This window comes from Plecotus auritus (assembly GCF_963455305.1).
Source record: "Plecotus auritus genome assembly, chromosome: 5".
NCBI classification, from domain to species: domain Eukaryota; kingdom Metazoa; phylum Chordata; class Mammalia; order Chiroptera; family Vespertilionidae; genus Plecotus; species Plecotus auritus.
Genome location: NC_137776.1, coordinates 174,395,718 through 174,416,062, shown reverse-complemented (window position 1 = coordinate 174,416,062; position 20,345 = coordinate 174,395,718). Strand labels below are relative to the sequence as shown.

The 20,345-nt window shown below is 48.9% G+C and overlaps 1 protein-coding gene across 1 annotated transcript in view; it reads left to right on the top strand.

Moving 5' to 3' along the window:
* Nucleotides 1–19,830, top strand: part of PAPPA (pappalysin 1) — a gene marked incomplete at its 5' end in the record, with an annotated part of 220,415 nt that extends 200,585 nt beyond the window's left edge. The window contains 3 exons of the mRNA XM_080671094.1: nt 303–374; nt 3,204–3,302; nt 14,189–19,830. Coding sequence (XP_080527220.1) covers nt 303–374; nt 3,204–3,302; nt 14,189–14,296 — 279 coding nt within the window. The 3' untranslated portion in view covers nt 14,297–19,830. The remainder of the gene's footprint in view (nt 1–302; nt 375–3,203; nt 3,303–14,188) is intronic.
* Between the last annotated feature and the right edge of the window lie 515 nt (nt 19,831–20,345).

Genomic DNA, 20,345 nt, shown 5'->3' with positions numbered 1-20,345 from the left:
AAGATGAGCCACAAATTTTCTGAAGGGCCTTTCCGACCTTGTCTCCATCCCTCAGTTCTTCCTGTCAGCCCTATTCCTGCCAGTGAAATACAGACTCAGGACACCTACAGTGAACACAAGAGTTACTTTAATCTTACGGCTCCTGCTATTGCAAGTACCTGGGCAGTTTCTCCACGTAATTCCTAAGGGGAGGTTGGAACTTGGAAGATCCAGAAAGTGGTGGGGTGGTGGAATGTGGTGCCAGCAAAGAGATGCTCCCTCCCAGAACCAAACCCATCTGACCTGTCTCCCTGTCTCCACAGAGAGTTGTCTGCACGGCTGGCCTCAAGTGGTACCCTCACCCTGCTGTGATCCACTGTGTCAAAGGCTGTGAGGTGAGTCCCCAGAAATGACCCTACTGTTACTATTGTTATTGTGTTAATCATGGCTACCATTTACTGTACCTGCTAAATGTTGTAAATATCCCTTTAACTGGCCTCCTAGCCAGAAATCAGTAATCCTATTCTACGGCTGGTGGAATTAAGGCACAGAGATATCAACAAACATACTCAAAAATATGTTTACTGGGTAACAGAACCAGGATCCCGAGCTGGGTTGTTCTGCCTCCTAACCCTGCATTTAGCATAATAGTGCATTTCTGAGTGAGGGTGGCAGGGAGACTGTATTGATTTAGCATCTGTAATATGCTGGGATTTTACCAGCATGTTCCCATTTAACCTTCACAGAACCATGTGAGGCAGGTGTTTTCCATTCCTACTTTATGGTGAGCATCTTACAGGTCATGTCCTTCTGCCATATGCGTGTCACTCACTTGCTCTTTAACCCATTAGACCCAGCCACTGAGCTGAAATATGGTAAATGGATAACAGAACCAGGATGCTCTCTGACCCTTCAACTCGGAGTCACAGCCATGCCCTGGGACTTGGCACCATGGAGCTCTGTCTCTGTGTATCAGGGACAAGCTTGGGGAGGGCAGAGTACTGGGGGTGTCACCTGTGCTCTCAGGAAGTGCTTTTCGTAAAACTAGAAGATGCGTCTGTGCGCCCCATGCCCTGTGGTTCTGCTCAGCTGGTGGTGAAGAGAGAGCCTAAATCCCATCCAGGTGGATGTCCAAATCTCCGTGGTTCCCCAGAGCCCACTCAGGAAAAGGCAGCTGGAAAGGACTGGACTGTGCTCTAGAAAACATTATATTCGATGAAATTCTTACAATGCCAGAACCAGAAATGCTCTTCTAGGTGACCTAAACCTGACGTTTTAATCTAAATATGGGGGAACGGAGACCTAGACGGTGGGTGGTTGGGCTAAATTGTGATAGAATGCCCCACCTGGAAGAGTGCTTAGTGTGTCTCATCCTGTTCATTTCTTGTATAAACTGGACATTGTGGGCCAGAAAGGGATGGACTGGCCCAAGGTGGCACAGCATAACACACAGAGCCAGACATGAGCCCAGGGCTCCTGACTTCCAGGCGGGTGCTCTATCTTCCCCAGTAGGTCACCTCCTACTCCTGAACCATGTGTCACAAGACAGTCCCTGGGTCACGCATTTTTGTCTATGTATTGGCTAGGGACCTCCTGTGGCATCTTCTCAGGGCACCTGGCACTGGAGCCTTTAAGAACCCCATTCTCCCAAGAGTCAGAAAGAGACAGCAACACCAAGGCCACGGCCATGTGGTTGTTGCTTCCTCCCATCTCCCTGGATCAGTCCAGCATTTCGGGCAAAGGGAGCTTGGGTTACCTGGGCACGCGTCCTGCTGAGTCGGCGGTCTGGGCCACCAATGTGACAGCGGAATTCGATCCCTCTTTTGACTCAGCACTGGGGCCTGTGAGACCCTCACCTGTCAGGCTACGAGCCCTGCCAACGATGCTTATCGTCCTTGCCCTGGCAGGTGCCCCTCGTCTCCTTTCTTCCTGAGCTTCGCGCCAATAGTTGGCCTCTTGTCTGGGACTGAAAAGGATGCTTAGAAGAGATAGAAAGGCTGGGTCTAGGGAGGGGCCATCCACCTGGAGGGTATAGAGGTAGCCAAGATCCAGAAAGGGTTTGAGACATTGCACCCCCAGTCCTCTACCCCAAGCTGTGTCCAAAGTGGTCATTCACTCGCTCAGTCATCATAGCCCCACTGAGTGCCTATTATGTGCCCGACATGGCTCTTGGTTCTGAGAATAAAATGATCTCAGCCAAGTGAGAACAGTCACTGTGCTCTCCTGATTCGCCCATGGAGTCTTCTTGCCCTCCATCTATCCGTGCATCCATTCAGCCATGTGTGCCTCCATCGTCCATCATTTTACTAAATAAACACTCAAGGAACACATATAAAGTTTTGATAAAGTTTTGCTCAAATTTCCAGGCATTTTTCTGGGAAATGGGGGCAATACTAATGGATGACACACACTCCTGTCCATAAGGAACTCACAGTATAGAAAAGGAACAGGAAACTGCAGGAGGGCAGAAGGTCTTGGGGGTGTCAGGGAAGGCATTTTAGAGGGACCGTGTTGGAGCTGGGTCTTGAAGAATGAATTGCTTCCATTGTTAGAAGTAGCAGCATGAGAAATACCAGACAGGAGAAAGCTCTAAGTAGCAGATCTTTGCACATGCCCCTTTCTCTGGAAATTCTCCCTTCTCCATCCCTATCTGATTAACTCCCACTCATCTCCCAATCTCAGCCAAAACGTCCTTTCCTCAGGGACACCTTCACAAAGCTCGCTGATGAGGCCAACTCCTTTGACTCTACTGAAAAGGTCTCATGGACCTTTCTCCCACACTCCTCTCTGTGTTGACATTGGCCAATTAGATGTGTGGTTACTTGGGCAGTTCACACTCAGTTTTCTAATATATTTGCATGTATTTTATTATAAATTATTTTTAAATTACCTCCTACCAGTAAAAGTGGGGCAAGGGGACTCAATTTTGCTTATCATTTCTTAAAGTAAAATGAGCCCCCTACTTTAGGAAGATTTGTATTCCCCAGTATACAGGAGTGTGTCTCCCAGGGCAACCATACTTTAATTGGGAAAAACTTGGCTACATAAGACTCTTTATAAATGTAGAAGTGTTAATTTGTCCAAGGGGGTGTTGGGATCTAAAGCCAGGAAGAGGTTTGGGAGAAGATGAGAGACAGTTAAATGATTACAGACCTATGCCTGCCACCCCCGCCCCTCGCTTTAGGATGCTAACAAGGCACCTTCCTGCCTCTCTCCTCCTATAGCCCTTCATGGGAGACAATTACTGTGATGCCATCAACAACAGAGCCTTCTGCAACTACGATGGTGGGGACTGCTGCACGTCCACGGTGAAGACCAAAAAGGTAAGCAGTACCCTCCTCCCCAGCAGCCCAGCTTACTAGGCCAGGATGCCCCCTACCTGTTGGACAACTCATTGTTCTGGTTGTGCCAGCGCTTGCCTACTACCCGTATTGTATTGTATTGTATTGTATTGTATTGTATTGTATCATACTGTCTTGTGCTTTCTATTCTTTTAGCCAGTAGTGGAGCTAATATCATGTGCTTGGACCCTGAGCAAGGTTTGGAGGCTCATGGATGATTTTTGCAGATGTGGTCCCTTACCCTGAAAGCTTAGACAAGTGACAGTGTAATACATACTTTTAAAAGGAAGGACAGAGTGCTGTGGAGCCTCAGGTAAGAGGTGGAGAAGGCTCTGCAGGAGGCTCAGCATTCAATGCTACATTTTGAGGGTTGAGGGGAAGAAGTGGGGGTGGTGACCAGGGAAATGGAGTCAGAGACAGAGACTGCCAGAAAAGTCCTGCAGAGAACATGCCCTTCTAGGGTGATGGCTAAGGTCGAGGGGAAGAGAGAAGACGGGACACTCTCAACAAGGTTCGTCATGGCCCTTAAGCATCATAACCTCTCTTGTTGTTCATACCGGTACAATGAGTCTTGGTTGTGATTTTCTTCTTTGTGCATCAGGAATGATTCAGGTGTTTATAGTAAAACTGAAACAATGGGCTGAGGTGCTTATCAATCACTCACAGAGAGTGGAAATGCCCACCTTCCTCCTGGCCAGAGCTGGGACCAGAGTTTGGGCCCAGCCAAGAGCTGGGAGAATGGTGATGGACCTGGGCCACTGAGTTGAGAATTATTTGTGTGATCATTGAGAGAATGGGAAACGATCTCTGTTTTTATACTCATCTACAATCTGAGCTGAAAAATCACCTGATATCAGATGTCATTTGATCTACTCGCTCTTTCTTCCTTTTCCACCCATGTTATACATCAATTTTGGCTTTTTGTGTGTTAAAAAGGCTCCCTTCTTCCACTTTAAACTGTCCTTCCTGTTAGCCAAGGCTACGGAATGCAGGTGGCCAGGCTTCCTTCCTGCAGGGAGATGCAATTTCATTGTGCATGTCTGGGAACCAGCACGGCCTGGGCCCTGCGCACACAGCAGGCACGGTGCCTCCCTGGCGAAGCTCACGGCCTGTGAAGGCCAGGCGACATTAGGTAGTGAGGAACACGACATGCATTTAATCACCTTGTGGGAGAGGCAGTAAAGGAGAGGTACGGGAATCTCATGGAGAACAGTGTGCCTGAGAGCATCTCCCTGAGGAGGTGACGTTTGTGTTGAGACCTGGACTGGGAGTGTCCAGCTGAGGGTGAACAGGTTAGAGCAGGATGGACAGGCTGTGAGAATTGTGTGTGGCGTGTAGATTGGAGCCTGGAGGCCTCTCTTACTGTGCACATGGCTCAGCCTTAGTGATCAGCTGTTAGGAAGAGACCGGGGCTTTCTTCAGATGCGAGATTCCTGGAGGTCTTTCTTCTGGAGAAGAAAGGGGTCCCAAATTAAAGTCGTTCTTCCTCTCTCAGTTTGACTTCTACATAAACTCTAGCTTCTTGAAAACTTTCTACTTTCTCTTGTAAATACCCATCTACTCCCTGCAAATAAACTGGCTTCTAGAGATGAGAGGTGGAGAAAATATATAAAAGATAAAATAACCCTAAGTGAGCTGCCAAATATGCCAGACACGGTCAGACACTTGTCCTCCATCACCTTCTTTAACCCTCATTTCAGCCCGGCAGGCTGCTATTCGCCCCGTCGCACAGGTGAGCCAGTTTTGGCTCCGAGGACCTGCGGGACTCACTTGAGTTCACTTGAGCGCCGTGGCTCCCATTCCAACCCAGTTCTGTCTGACTCACAAGCCCAGCTTTCTCCCGCATGGGCTGAGTCTCCAAAGAGGAAAGCAGGTGGGGATAGGGCCGTGTCCTCAGAGCACCCGGGCATGACCTTCTCAGTTCCGGTTGCAGTCAGTTCACTGTCAATCCAGACTGCCCTGGAACCTTGGGTGTGGGACCCTCCCCTTGGCAAGGTGGAAGCCGCTTTTCCCAGCAGCAAAGATAGGGTGGGGAGTAGCGGAGGCTCCCAGCCTTGCCAATCATCCCTGACGCCCCAGACAGGAGTTTCCCCGAGTGGAAAAACGTCCTGGTTTCTGTCTCCAGTTTCCACAGCAGGAAGCCTCCGAGAGCAGGAGAGGGGCCAGATTCCTTCCTCTCCTCCCCTCCCCACCCTTACCTGGTGGTCCCACCTGAACTCTTGGCCCCAGACACATATCAGGGGACATTCCCTGACCATGAGCACCCAGACTGGCACTCAGTGGAGTGGGCAGACTTGCTTCCTGCACCTTTCCAAGTACAGCAATGCCATTAATTGAGCACACGTATGTGTTTGGCCATGGGTTGGAATCTCTGTGCATAATACCATCCTTAGACCCCAGGACCACTCAATCACGTAGACAGCTGAGGCTCAGAGAGGCGGGATCATCTGTACAAGGTGACAGAACTTGTTAGGATTTCTCCTTTCCCGACTACAAACAAATAATGTAGCTGCTATTTATCGAGAGCTTGCTATTTGCCAAGCATGGCGCTAACTGCTTTCACATGTGTCATTTCATTTCGTCGGCACAGTGGCCCGTTGTAGGTGTTGCTTTTGTGTCCTCGTTTTACAGATAATTCAGCTCAGGCTTAAGAGGGTTAAGGCCACGCCCCCAGGAAGTGGTAGAGCTGAGATGCGACCCCAGTGACTCCTCACCACACAGCCCTGCCTCTGCGCCCAGTCTGGACCTCTCACTGCTCTGGGCTTGCACTTGCCCTTCCCCTGGTGGGTGGGCTTCTCACTTCTCAGTCCTCCTGGACTGAGTCCAGGGTATGAGCTTTGGGCTCTGGGTTCAGTGCTCAGCACCTTCTCCCAGACTCCCTTCTCGCCAACTCTCCACCTAACCCTCTCCCCGGTCCCCAGGGCTGGGGCCTCCCAGTCACTTGGCCCAGAAGGATGTCTGTCTGCTCCCTCCATCCTTCCTCCCTTGTTTGTCCCTGCAGACACCAGCTGTTTCCCACATCTGCCTTGTGTGACCTGGGCCCGGCTGACAGACAAGAGCAAGACAGTGCAGGAAACTCGGTCTGACGGGTGACCAGTTTCTCACCCAGACACCTGTCTGCAGCGCGAGGCAGACAGGAAGGGGCGGGACTCAGCTTCCCAGTGTGTCAGTGTATTATTTTCCTGGTGGAGCCTAAAGTCTCCAATACAGAGCAGATTTCCAGAGCGGTTGCTTCAGCAGTTTCCCCTCATAACAACAGCAACAAGTATTCCTTTATAATTGCAGTCATTCTAAGTAAGCACACGTGGAGACATAACAGAGGAGGGGAAATCACCTTAATGCGTCAGGCGCACCCAGGCTGCCTAAGGTGTGGTGGCCTGGAACCAGCATCCTGGTCACATTTCTGGCAACTGTGAGACTGACTCTAGAAGATGCCTGGGAAGCGGGGGGTGCAGTCCCAGGCTGCCACTTAGCTCTGTGCCCTTGAGCAGGCTGGTTCACCCCAGCTTTTTATTTCTTGATATTTCGATTAGATTTGTGTCTCAGTATACTCGACATGGCCTCCTGCATGGGATGGTCATTGAGCAAGAACTTGAAGGTTACCAGAGAGTGAAAAGTTGTTAACTCTAAAAACATGTCTTTACACAGGATGGCATGCTCAGCTGATGACATTACATGTAGGCTTACCAGATATATTTGCCAAATCTAAGTGAAGAGAAAATGCTATACTGTGATAGAGCCCGTGGTCTAAGGAGGCTAGTGATTCTATAAAACATGGGAAGACCATCAAAACCATTAGGTGGAAAGCAGTTTTCTTAGCAGAGTGGCCAAGATAAAGGGTTGGACATTCGGTGTTAGAGCTAGGGATGTACATCAAGGGCCTTTACATCTTGGCTTAGCAACCAGAACAATCCTTTAAAACAAGTCAGATGGTGCCACGCCTCTGTGCCAAGCCCAGCAGTGTCTTCCCATTTTACTCCGAGTAAAACCAGTTCTCCCAATGGCCTTGAAGTCCCACATGCATTGCCCACCCCCATTACCTCTCTGACCTCACTCCCCACTACCAGTGCCCCCTTTACTTGACCCCAGCCCTCTGGACTCCTTGACAGGCCAGGCATTCTCCTGCCTTATGGTTGTCATGGTTGTTTCTTTGGCTGAGAACCTTCTTCTCCATTCCTCCTCATGACTTCCCCTCACCTCCTGCAGGTATTTTTGCCTGAGTGCCATGTTCTCAAGGAGCCCTGCCCTGGCCACCCACCTTCTATCACCCTGGCACTCCCAGACCTATTTGCCTTGGCTTCCACTCCTTTTTCCTTCCGTGACACCTAGCACATTGGCACATACTACAAAACGTATGCATTATTGATTGCCTGGTAACCCCTGCCCTTCTTGCTGCTAGAATGAAAACTCCAGGAGGGCAAGAGCATGCATTTGATTTGATTCCTGACGAACTCCAGGTTCTAATGCTGTGTGATAACACTGGGCTAGGCCATGAGCAAGATGGACTGGGTTCAGCCACGCTGAGCTCGCACCTTGTTGACTGGTGGTGGGCACTGAGAGTGTCCCTGCTCACGGAGACACCGCAGGTGAGGGGAATCAGTAAGCTTCCAGAGAGGGCAACACCAGAGCAGACAGGAAAGGTGCAGGAGGTCTTCCCCAGGTCAGAGAAGTAGGGTGATGACCAGACACGAGGATGATAGAGAAGGGGGCTTCTGGCCACGGGCACGGTCTGTGCAAAGACCCAGACATAGGAGAGAGCACTAAGGGAAGTATGGTTCCCTGCATGTGGTGGGAGCACAGGGCAAGCAGGAAATGGGCAAGAGAGGGATGAGCAAGACTGATATAGGCCAAGCCAGGGAATTTGAGTTTTATCCAGAGAGCCGTGGGGGTAGTCAATGATTTTTAGCTCTGAACCAGCCTAGAAGGTTCTAGAAGGCTTCCTGGAAGAGGCGACAGATGTACCTAGCTTGGAAGGTTTGTAAGGATAACAGGCAGCAAATGGCTAAGCAGATTAGACTGATCACCCCTGTCCAAAAATCACTGGCTTCTGGAACGCTATGATTTCTTCATCTGGGGTATAGGTCTGACTTTTTCATGTGATGAATTACACACTCATTTTAGCTTTTCCATCCTGAAAAGTTATTATCGTCATAACTATTGTCAATACTGTTATCACTACCATTATCACCATATCATCAACATTACCACCAATACCAAGATCACCATCACCATCATCATCATCATCGAGCACATAGTACATGCCATGCACTATGCTAAATTCTTTACCTGAATTTTATACTTTATCCAAAATACTTCTGTGTGGTAGGACTGCTATGACCTCCATTTTACAGACAGAGACACTGAAGCCCCCAGAGGGAAAGTTGCTTGTTTGATGACATACACCCAGTCAGTAAGAGGATGCAAAATCAAACCCTTGTCTCCTTTGGATCTAGGCTGGTGCTTTTCTCTGCTTTACCACACTTTTCCTCCATTTTATTCTCCACTTATTCACAATGAAACCAACCTCTGTATTCATGGACTGTTCCATGCCCTCCACCAGGCACAAATCCATGCTGTACCCCCAAGGAGCTTGCAGGGGAGTCTTCAGACTCAACATCTCCCCATAGTCTCCTTAGTCTCCTTAAATCTTTCCATCAACACTATGAATGCCCTGACACCCAGAGTGGCCATGTGACCTGCCCAAGTCCCACAGTGGGCGGTGGACAGACAGGGCTGGCTGACCTTCAGTCCCGGGCGTCTCTCACTCCTCCGACTGCACACTCTTCGCTGGGGACCTCTCTGTGGAGTCTGAGTCCAAATCCAGCCCCTGCCTGTCTCCCAGCTCAGAGGAGACCTGCGGCCAGGGCCTGTGGTACACTTGCTCGTCCTGCATTCCTGAGCCACTCACACATGTGGGTGGAGGTGTCAGCTCAGGCAGCTTACCCAGAGGAAGAAACCCCTGTGCCTGAGCAACATCCTCAGCCCAGAGGGAAAAAGGAGAGAATCCTGGCCTTTAGTCATTGACCTGGGCTTGTTTGACAGAATGCCAGAGTGGGTGGCCAAGCATTTATGGGGCGGCCTGGCCACACGGCACTAGGTATCTCAGATGGAAACTGGCCACTGTAGGGCTTGTGCTGTGGGTGGGAGGCTTTCTTGGGAGGCCACGTGGGGGAGAAGGCGGCAGCTACTGGGGGAGGCAGGCGCCTGGGGTTTCTGCTGAGCGCTGACTTTGTCAGGACAAGACTCAGGATGCCCCAGTTTCTTTCTCTGTGAAAAGGGGACCCTGACTCCCACTCTGCCTGCCATTTGGGGGACAGGAGGGAGGAATGGTTGCAAACAGGGATGCAGAACCCAGGCTACCTGCCAGCCAGTGACTCACCTCTTGCATCTCAGTTTCCTCCGTGCTGTGGAACAGGGATGGTCAGAATAGCTGCCTCAATAGGGCTGTTGGGAAGGGTGAGTGCGATAGTGCACATTGTGTTGACTGAGGGCCGGGCATGTAAGGGAGAAGGGGCTATTGTCTATCCAGCAAAGCAGTAGTCGGCCAGCCACGTGGTGAGGCAGGCACCTCGCCCTGACTCACTCGCTGAAAACTCTCAGTGTTTGAGTGGGATTGGAATCCTGCATCATCTACTAATTGATAGGCTGTGAAGCCCAGGGCGGGTGTGTTTTGTTATAAACATTCTGAGGCTTCTATTTTCTCATCTGCAGGATGGGCAGCTAATAACAACAGCCTCGTGAGGTGGTGCCATGCTAGCAAGTGGCAATCATCTGCAAGTGGAAGGCCCTCAGGAAATGCTAACATGCATGTGTGTGCGCATGCACATGTGTGTGTGTGTGTGTGTGTAAAGTGGTGTTCACTGCTGTAAACCTGTACGAATGTGTGAGTGCATGCATGTGTGCGTGTGCATGTGCATGTGTGTAAAGTGTTCGCTGCTGTGGACCTGCACTCATGGGCTTCCCCAGTCTCATCCAGGTCAGGCCCAGGAGCACCTGGGAGGGTGGAGGACTGGCCACCGCCTCCCTTCTCTTCCCACGTGTAGGCCCTTGATCAGGAGGGCACTTGTGCAGAGAAGAGAGGAGAGCTCAGGACAGGCAGTTCCCACAGAGGTGAGCGAAGGGCAGGAGGAGGGGACAAGGCACTGGGCGTCTGCCCTGGGCACCTTCGAGCTGGTTTGGAGGCAACATTATTTCATTACTCCTTCCCAGAATCCTGCGAGGTATTTATGAAGACCCTCATCTTACAGATGGGGTGGGGGTGAGTCCATAGGGTGCCAATGACTCGCCAAAGCCACACAGTGCCCACCCCAAGCTGGGCTTGTCTGCTTCCGAACTCCTTGGAGGGCTCAGTAAATGCAGCTGCAGTTCAGCATGTGGTGGAGATGAGGAGCCTGTCTGTAGACCTGCCCCTGAGAGCAAACCTTCTAGAATCAGCTGTGTTCCGTGTGGGGTTCCTTCCTTAGGTGCCAGACACATTTCTTTGGTAAAATGCTGAAATGGCCTGGGCTGACCCGGGAGGAGAGAGAATGGTCACTCACACCCACAGAGCCAGGTTGACTAGACCAGCCTGAGAAACCAACCGGAGGCAGGGTCCTGGCACCTGAAGGCTGAGGAGAAGCTGGTGGAACTGGGGGTGGCAGGAAGGGGAGCACACAAGGAGCGTGTGCAGAATGTGCATCTCTAGGTACTTTCTGCCCAGGGGTTGCCTTCTGTCTTTCTCAGACTGAGGACTTTCAGAGAGACAGAAAGGTACAAACCATTAAAATCCAATCTTAACTAATGTAAGATAGGGAAACGGAAGCTCAGGGAAGGGCCAAGTCACCTAGCAAGCGAGGGCAAGAGCAGAGGCTGCCAGGCCTGTGTGCTGCCTGGATATTCATCCGTGCATCCATCTGTCCCTCCAGCCTGGGTTCACCTGATCTCTGTATATAAAGACTCAGTTCAAAGCAGACATGGTCCCTGCCTTGACTGAGCTGGCGTCAAGTGAGAAGTGCTTCAGTACAAGGAGCATGGAGACAGGGTGCTGGGAGATGGGATGCAGGTGAGGGTGCCATTGGTCAGGCCAGTGAGGGAGGAGATGAGACCTGCAGAGTGGGTGAGCTGCCAGGGGAGAGAGCCGGGTGGAGGACCATTAATGGCTAAAGACTTAGAAGTGGGAAAGCACTCGGAGTATTTGAGGAACCAGTCCATAAATAAATAAGCCGCAGGGAGTGTGGGGAAGAAGGGGGCCAGGTGAGGTCTAAGAAGCATGTGGAGAGTGGGTCCCGCAAGGCCTTGACCTCGTGGTAAGGACTTTTGAGTTTTACTTGAAGAGACAGTATCTATTGAGTTTTTGCTTGTGTGAGGTGAGGCAGGATGCATGAGAGAGAAATCGGACTGAAACGGTCCCTCGTGGTCGTAGCGCCCAATGGGAAAGAGTTACGGAGAGAATTGTGCAGGAGATATTAGAGGTAACTGGATCATTGTAACGTTAGGATGTGGGCAAGGGCAGCAGAAGGGGACAGATAAAGGGATGGGTGAGTTGAGGACAAAGAGGCTGCCCAAGTCTGGGAGGCGGGAGGGGGGGGACAATAAGCAGGAAAGGTGTCACAGACGGTGAAATTTGAGCTGGTGGGAAATCTGAGTCAGCACATGTGTATTTAGCATTGAGCATCTTCCGAGTGTTAGGCCATGTGCTGGGGTGTTTGCATATTTCTTCTTGTTTGATCCTCACAACCATGTGAAATATGATGCTTTTTTAATCACACTCTTACAGATGTAGAAACGCAGGGTTATGGTAGTGAAGGGCTTTTCCCCAAATTGCTGAGCAAGAATGGGGTGGTGAGGATGCCCACCCAGGCCTCTTAGCTCCCACGATGGAACTCTCCCCACTCACCGTCAGTTAGACTTGGACTTGGCTCTGCCTCAGTTTTGCCACTTGGACTAGAGGGTTTTCTCCATGTCTTTTCCCATTCTAACACTCTGTGCTTCTCCTGGAGGTGAAGAGGTTGTGGGGGAATATTCTGGATTGGAAGGCACAGCCTCCATAAGGGCATGGAGGTTGGGAAGAAAAGGTGCTAAGCAGGGAACAGCAGGGAGTTGTGAGCAAAAAGACACTGCATGGAAGAGGCAGCTGTGAGAAGGCTCCCCCAGCACCAAGCACCAAGCACCTGTGGGTTTCAGTTGAATAGGGAAACAGGTCCTCTGGCTGTGGGTGCAGAGGAGGAGTCAGAGAGGAGAAGTAGAACATACACTCACTCATTCTATGGATTAGGCCTTGGAAAACAAGAATGAACAGGACTGACATGGCTCCTGACTCACCGAGTGAGAGAAAGGAGGAAAGCTATATATGTGCATAAATAGATATACGGTTGAACTCTGAGCATATGTCAAGCACTGTGTGATAGGTGGTTCTTGTCACTTACTTCACTCACCCCTCACCACAGCCTCAGGGACACGTATGCTTTCACTGTTTCCATTTAATGAATGAGTTACCTACGACGCAGAGAAATTGTCACATGCCGCAGGGCACACTGTTAGATGACAGAGCTGCTGGGGCTGATACCCCAATCTTTCTGCTCATCCCTACATTTGGACATGGAGAGAGGTTTGGAGAAAGGGAGGGAGGATGGGCCAAGAGGCAGAGGGAAAAGAGTTAGCTACACAGAATGAGTCCACAACCTAGAGAGTCAGAGCTCTCTGAGGCTCTGTGAGCACTTGGAGACCCTGCCCAGGCAGGAAGCAAATGAGGTCACTAAATCCATCTGCGCAGATGGGGACCCTCTGGGGAAAGTGTGATGTGAATGTCATGATGCAGTGAGGTGAAATCTGCTTGGCTCGCGTTAGCCCAGCTTGGGCTCAGGCAGGGGCTGCAGGGTGCTCTTAGGAAAGACAGATCGCTGGCTGCATGGGGAAGACGTTCGCTTGGCTGGGCTCTGTCTCTGTTTCTAGAAAGGAAGGCGGCCCAAGGTCACAGAACACGTGAGGAGATGGAGCGGGAACTGACACTAGGGCTTCTCACTGTTTCTTTTAAAAAAATTTTTCAAATCATTATTTCTTATTTTTCCCAGGTTTTGTAATATCTACATATAGCAAATCATTGTATGCCTCTCACTTTTCTTTTGCTAAAATCTGTTCCCTAGGTCCTTCAACCAAATGTTATGCAAAATCTCTGTGTGAAATGTCCCCAACAGGATCTCAGGTGCCCTAGCTCTGAGCTTGCTGAGAGGAGATTTTGTGGCTTGCATCCTTGCCTCCCAAAATGGAAGTGCCCAATCCATGCAGAGAGCTGTGTTTTCTTAAAAGACACTCACGTCCTTTATCTCACCGATCACCTCGACAGTCCTACCAGATATTCCATTGCACATTCTCTGAACAGCTCTGGGAGAGTGCATTACAGTTCTTCACCCATGATTTCATTCAGCCCAAGAGGTCATAGTGCAAGTCAGTCTTATCATATCACTTCTATAGCTAAGCGCCTGAGGGTGAAGGAGAGGTGGCTCATCCTACGGGAAATACAAGATTTGCCACTTACTACTTTGGGGGAATGCCTGCCCGTTTCTGAGCCTTCGTTTCTCCACCTGTGAAATGGTGACTGGTTTTGTTCCTGTCTTACAGAATTGTCAAAGGGTTCAGTGTTTCCGTATTTGCAAAGTATCTTGCACATTGCCTGACCCATGGTAAATGCCACCGAAAAGGAAAGCTGCTAGGATAACAACCCAGGTGATTTCGATACAAGCTATCATAGGGGCTAGAAGAAAGCAAAGTCAAGACTTGAACTTGGATCTGCTGTCCCCCCAATCCAGCGGTTGTCCCCTGACCTGCCTCTCTGAAAAGTATTCCTCGAGACCCAAACACCTGGTTCACCTCCCCTCTCTTTCTCTCCACAGGTCACCCCGTTCCCCATGTCCTGTGACCTACAAGGTGACTGTGCTTGTCGGGACCCCCAGGCCCGAGAACACAGCCGGAAAGACCTCCGGGGATACAGCCACGGCTAAGGAAGGACAAGGAGTTAAGAATTCTCAGCGCCAGGACCCGCATCCCTTTGGTATTGATTTCACAGTCAGCTGCTCCACGGAATGGCCTCTCCACACCAGGGATCCTTAGCATCCAACCGGTCTGCCTTTAATTTCACCCAGGAAGGACTCATAGTGGGGGCGCACGAAGCAAGTCTTACCATGTTGAGTAATGGCATGGAATCCCACCCCACAGTCTTAGATGGATCACATGCACAGCATGCAGTCCCAGAGCCTCCTAAAACTCTAACCATTTGTCACACGACCGCAGCGAGAAACATGCTCTGTGCCCAGGAGTGTGCACATCTGTGGTTAGTACACATGCATGCATACACACCCATACAAACATCTGTGTGAGGGCAGTTTTGGAGATTGAGCAGAGAGAGACTGGAACAAAGTCAATCTTTCCTTTCCCAAGCTCCCAGCCAACACTGTCCTTGGGAGAAAGAGAGTTGCAGAAACTGCTAAGACCGAGTATTGAGATGCCAAGATAGGTCACACCCTGAGGCTTGGAATACGTAGGACGTACGCAATGGTCCAGTCCTTTGGGATCGGAAGTGAAATGGTCTCTGATCACCTACCTTCTAGGAAAGTAGGGCCCAGGGAGAAGTAAAGAATCCAAAGTGTTCGAAGCCCCCCGATTTTTCCCGCTGCCATGGGGGATTTACCCCAACTCCAGGGTTTAAGGCCAAGCTGGAAATGGCTTAAGATTGCAATGTCAAGGTATTATAAGAGCCCCCTGCTTGAGGCATGAGGCCATAATATCCCTCCGGAACCCACCCATTCCCCAAATCTTGCCTTGGGACCACATTTGCTGCTACTTTTCCTGCTGCTCTATCCTATACATTGAGTAACCCAAGATGGTAGGACTAGGTTAGGAAAAACCCCACACAACCAAACAGTCTGCCTTAAACGTGACCCACACTTCCCCACAGCTCCTCACTCCCTAGTCCTCCTGCAAGAGAAACTCTTCCTTGGCCCCCATGGAGGGAAGCGCGGTCCTCTGTGGGTGGGCTTCTTGCCCTGGAAGGGAGTCGGAACCCTCAGCGAGAGTCCAGGATGTCTAAGCCAGTGTTAGATTTCATAATCAAGTGGAACAGTGTTACGTTTCTGTGATGCTGGAGTCAGCCAGGGACTGTTAGAGTTGTAGGGACTCTTGAGTTATGCTCCTACACTGAGCCTTCCTGCCTGTCCAGGCTACAGCGGGCTTTGGTCCTGAGAACCTCGAGGTGGCCCTGAGCGGCTAGCCTTCTGGAACAGAGAATCATCTTGGATGCGATCAGTCTCGACTATGTTCCAGGGGCCATCAGAGGGAAGTCCAAGGGTGCCAGCCTCGGTCCCCAGCAACCCAAAATGGTCATGATGTTTCCCACAGTCTTCCATCTGCCAGTGCTCCCGTCCACCCCTGGGGGTGGGCAACCCTTCCGTCTCTCCCACATTCCACCTCCAAAAGTGCGGAGTCAGTCAGTCAAACGCCTATGGGAGCCTCCCCTCTTTGCCTCTTTTCAGCCAGTTTCCATCCACTCCTTTTGAGGAATATGGAGAGAGATGAATACAGAAAAAGGTGGAGAGAATGGTTAAATTTGACATAATTTCTGACACCTGGAACTGAAAAAGTGAGGCGATGGGAAGGTCTAAATTACACATAGCCCTTAAAGATTAAGTCCTCTCACGTTTAGAGAAGACAACCAACAAAAACAGCCTAGCATGGGAGTGGAACACGCCAGGCACATGTGCTGCCCCACCACGTTCCTGCTTCTGAGGCAGGCACTGTTAGTTACAGCGCTTTCTCCCATGGGGACCAACAAGAACTTCAGAAAGTTCCTTACTCTATCACTCCCGACAGCAACTGCCTGCTGATCAAGGACGCTTGAAAAGACACTTAATGGCCATCATCTGTGGTCTGTGATATTAAAAAAAAAATCTATCAAGGTGCTTTTTGCACAGGTGCCCACAAATACGGATGCAGTGCTTAGGGAATTTTGTGTGGCTCGCACTACATTACCAACTCTGAGACGGAGTTCCAGAGTGGAGAGGCTGCCACCATTGTTAAGGCCAGGCTCAAATCCTTTATGTTTCTTCCTTACAAACTCCTATTTTCAGTCAGGACATGTTTTTTTCTATAATTACCAGGGCCAATCGTTAGCAAAGTAATAATTATAATAGGAGACGTCATCCTGTTCTGTACCCCTCTCCAGTGTCTTAAGAGCTCTTCCCAGCTCTCCAGGCCCCTCTCTTGCTCTTGAGTTATCACCCTGTGTGGTTTCAGGTCGAAGATATAAACTAAGAAAAATAACTTCGTTAGCCCTCCCTGTTACTTTATGACACCAGTAAGTAATGCAAACAGCCTTGTAGACCCCGAGACAACATGACTAATGAACCTCACCAGCTTCCCTTAAATGGACCCCCATCCTCTCCTTCTCCCCCTTGTCTGTCCCCACCTTCTCCAGCTGAGTAGTTTCCTGGAGGCTGCCTTCTATCTCCAAAAGGAGTGGAGCCCTCTGAGCAAACTCCCACCTGGTCTCCTTACCGTCATTCAAACCTGTCACTCGCAAATTCCCTTTTGCTAAGGCCATTGGGCAAGAGAGGCTGCTGGATTGGTGGCCGGCCTGGTGCCCACATGGGAGGTGTAACTAATAGGCCCTCCACCCACCTTAGTGGAGGTGGGTCTGCTCTTTTACGCAGTGCACTGACACCCAGTTTCATTTTCTTTCTGGGAATAAACTCATCTCATCTTCCATCATCTGTTTCGGAAAAGGGAGTACTCCAGGAGGAAGCCCTGTTGTCTGTCAGCACTTGGGGGTCCTGCATCTACAGAAGGATTAGCCTGTTAGCAGCAAGAAGGAGAGGTGAGGTAGACAGCCCTCCAAGCCCTCTCTTGGCAAGCCTTTTTAAGCCACAACCCTGCCTGCCTGCCTGCCTGCCCGCCTGCCCAGAGGACTCGCATTATCCCCACCCCCACTGCCACTCGCACCCCCAGTTCAGTGCCAACCACCTCTTAGGGGAAGACCGTCCTTGAGAAGTCTGTTTCGGTGGCTGATTGGGTGTGACGGACAGGAGAGACCAGTGTTCATAAAGAGCAGGGCTTTGAGGATGGAGGGTGTCAGCTGTTGCTCCTGGCTACAGCGGGTTGAGTCACTGCTAGACAGTGCTCTTGGTCTTGGTCCCACCTGGCCAAGATGTAAATGCTGTTTGTTGAAAATAATTCTTTGAGACAGATTTCAGCTACCTCCCTTCCAGGTTTGCGTTAACTTGGTTGCAACTGTCCATTTGTTATAGGTCTTACCTGTGTTAGAGAGAAGGAAGGAAAGGAAGGAGGGAAGAAAGGAAACAGTATTTTCAAGTGATCAGTTTTGAGGTTTTGGGTGTATGTTGTTTTTTTCTGGAACTACTTCAAGTGCAGAATTAAATAGAAGAAATTGATGGTGACAAAACTGTACAGATAGAAATGAATAGATGAGGTTAAAGGAGATACATATGCATGATTAAAAATAAGATTAAAAAAACAATTTTTGTGCTTCCTAAAGAAAATTGTTTATTCTACAGAGTAGGTAGACACAAGCATCAAGATTTCCCTACAGGAGACATAGAGTGGGATGCATAATACTGCTGTTTTCTGTACGTTGTGCTAGGTCTAGGAAATCAGGCAACTTCCCCCTTGACGTGGAGTTGTTGTTTGGGAGGCGATTTGTCTCTTTGGTGGCAATGTGTGTTTGTAGGGAGTGAGAGGGCTGGCAGTTGGTTTTACCAAATATTAAGGGGACATATTGTGTTGTGCTACTCATAATATAAAATGTGTGTCCCTACCAGAAGCATTGGGCTTTCTGCACTTAGAACCGCACTGCATAGTCCACCGGGCTAAATGCTGCTACCCAACCCAACAGGTAATCCCCACGGTTTCTGAGAAACAAAACAAAATAAACCCAGCAAACAACACTCGTAAAAACTAAATAAACATGAAATGAGAGCCTGTTCTTTTTAAACCCATTCATATTTTGCCAAATTCCTACCCACTGTTGGATCCATAAAGGAAAAGTTGAATAGCCGCACAGGAATTATGTCCCTAGAATAAGAACCTAGACATCTTGACTCCAGGCAGCAAGCAGTTTGCTTAGTGATCTCAAGTCATCAATTCGCCTCTCCATTTGCCTCAGTTTCTCCAGCTGCAAAATGGGGATACTACTACTTAACCTACCTCACCATGGGAGGCCGGGGGATTGGGAGGCCCTGAGGTTCTACTCAGGCCATAGGGAGCTGAGAGCCAAGGCTACACACACAATCCATGGGCTCCCTCAAGAGAGGTGGGGGCCCAAGGGCCTTTTAGGGATGGCAGTGAGTGGGCATTTGATACTCCAGGGGCTAAAGCCGGAGTCTGTGTTAAGAGAGAGGCTTGTGTTAGGGAATATTTCATCCTTAGGTAAATTGGACTTTCCCCGCTTATCCTGGCCTTGACGAGTTCTATCATTTGATTCAAAGCCAATTACTTCCTGCAAAGAAAAGCCAGTGTACTGCTTCCTCTTCCACTCCTGGGCCACTTCCTACTCCATAGAGGAAGGGCCCTCAAGGCTCTTCTTCCGAGGTTTGGTTAGGAGATCTGGCTTTCTGAGTGCAAACCCCTCGGGGCTTCTCTAACTAGACACCAGCAGTCAGCGAGGAGTACTTTGAACAATTACTGAGTTGCTTTTTGGGGTCTCTATAATCAGTAACCTGTCTGCAGATACCTATCTATATAAAGATATTATATATAAATATAAATTTACATATATATGCACATGTATATATAGTTGTACATATATGTGTGTATATATATACTTAAATGTAATATTTACAAAATAAAACTGTGATCTCGTCTAGAGAAAATGTATTCATATTACAAACTGCTCTTCCATATTTAAGTACCATATTATACCTTTTTATTATTGTTATAATTATTATGGGTATTTCTAATTACGATGATGTTGAAAATCTGTTTGGCACCTTCTGGAAACTACCAAAAAAAAATAATTCTCCATTGAAGTGCTTAAAAATCTATTCTCATGAGAATTCTACTGGCCTACTATGAAAAAGGAAAAAAAAAATCTAAACACCGGAACCAAAACACGATTCCAATCCTTTTTCTGTACCTCACGCGCATAAATTTGCTGCTCCTATTTTGGGTTTTATTTTTTTTTCCTGTTCATGTGTTTTTATGGATCTAAGTTAAGTCTTTTAGCAATATATAAAAATGTAAATAGTAAACTTTATTTATTAAGAATGTCATCTTTTTTAATTTATATTTACACAATTGTTCATCTAATTTATTTTTTCTATACGGTTTTAAATACTCAGACATATTTTGCTGTTCATGGTATTTTTATCCTGTTCTCGTGGATTCGTTTTTCCATACTGTTTTCTCTGGTCTCAATTACAGGTTGGATCTCACAAAAAAAACTAATGTCAAAGACATAAATATTTTGCCACTGTTGATTACTATACTTTAAAGTTCTATATTATGAAAATATATAATAGCTTGTATGCTTCAGTTTGGAGTGGTGCGTGTTTTGTCTGCTGCGGAAACCTAATGGACTCTCATATGTTCTCACTGATACAGCAGAACCCCCCGGGCCTGGCAGGAAACCAGTGGCAGCATGACTCTAGGACACACCCATCTCCTGCACAAACGGTTACAGGAGAGCATCTCCATTTTGCATATGCAAACATGAACACCATTCTCACATCTTACAGGAAAGTCCAGTTTTCAGGGACTAAACAAATGTCACCTCCAGCCATACCTGCCCTTGGAATGCCCTCTTCAACAATATATGCCAGCACGTTCAGTCTTATTTTGTTCCTTTGTCATGAAACACACAATCATCCTGTTCATACCACAAACCTGCAGCCGACACCAACGTTTTGCTGTTTCCGAGCTGCCTATGGGATCTCTCTCTCTTTTTTAAAGCTTGTCACAACCTTAGTAGCTGTGTGATCTTTGGAAAGTTATTTAGGTGCTTTAAGAATTAGTTTTCCTGCCTGTAAAATGGTAAAAATAAAA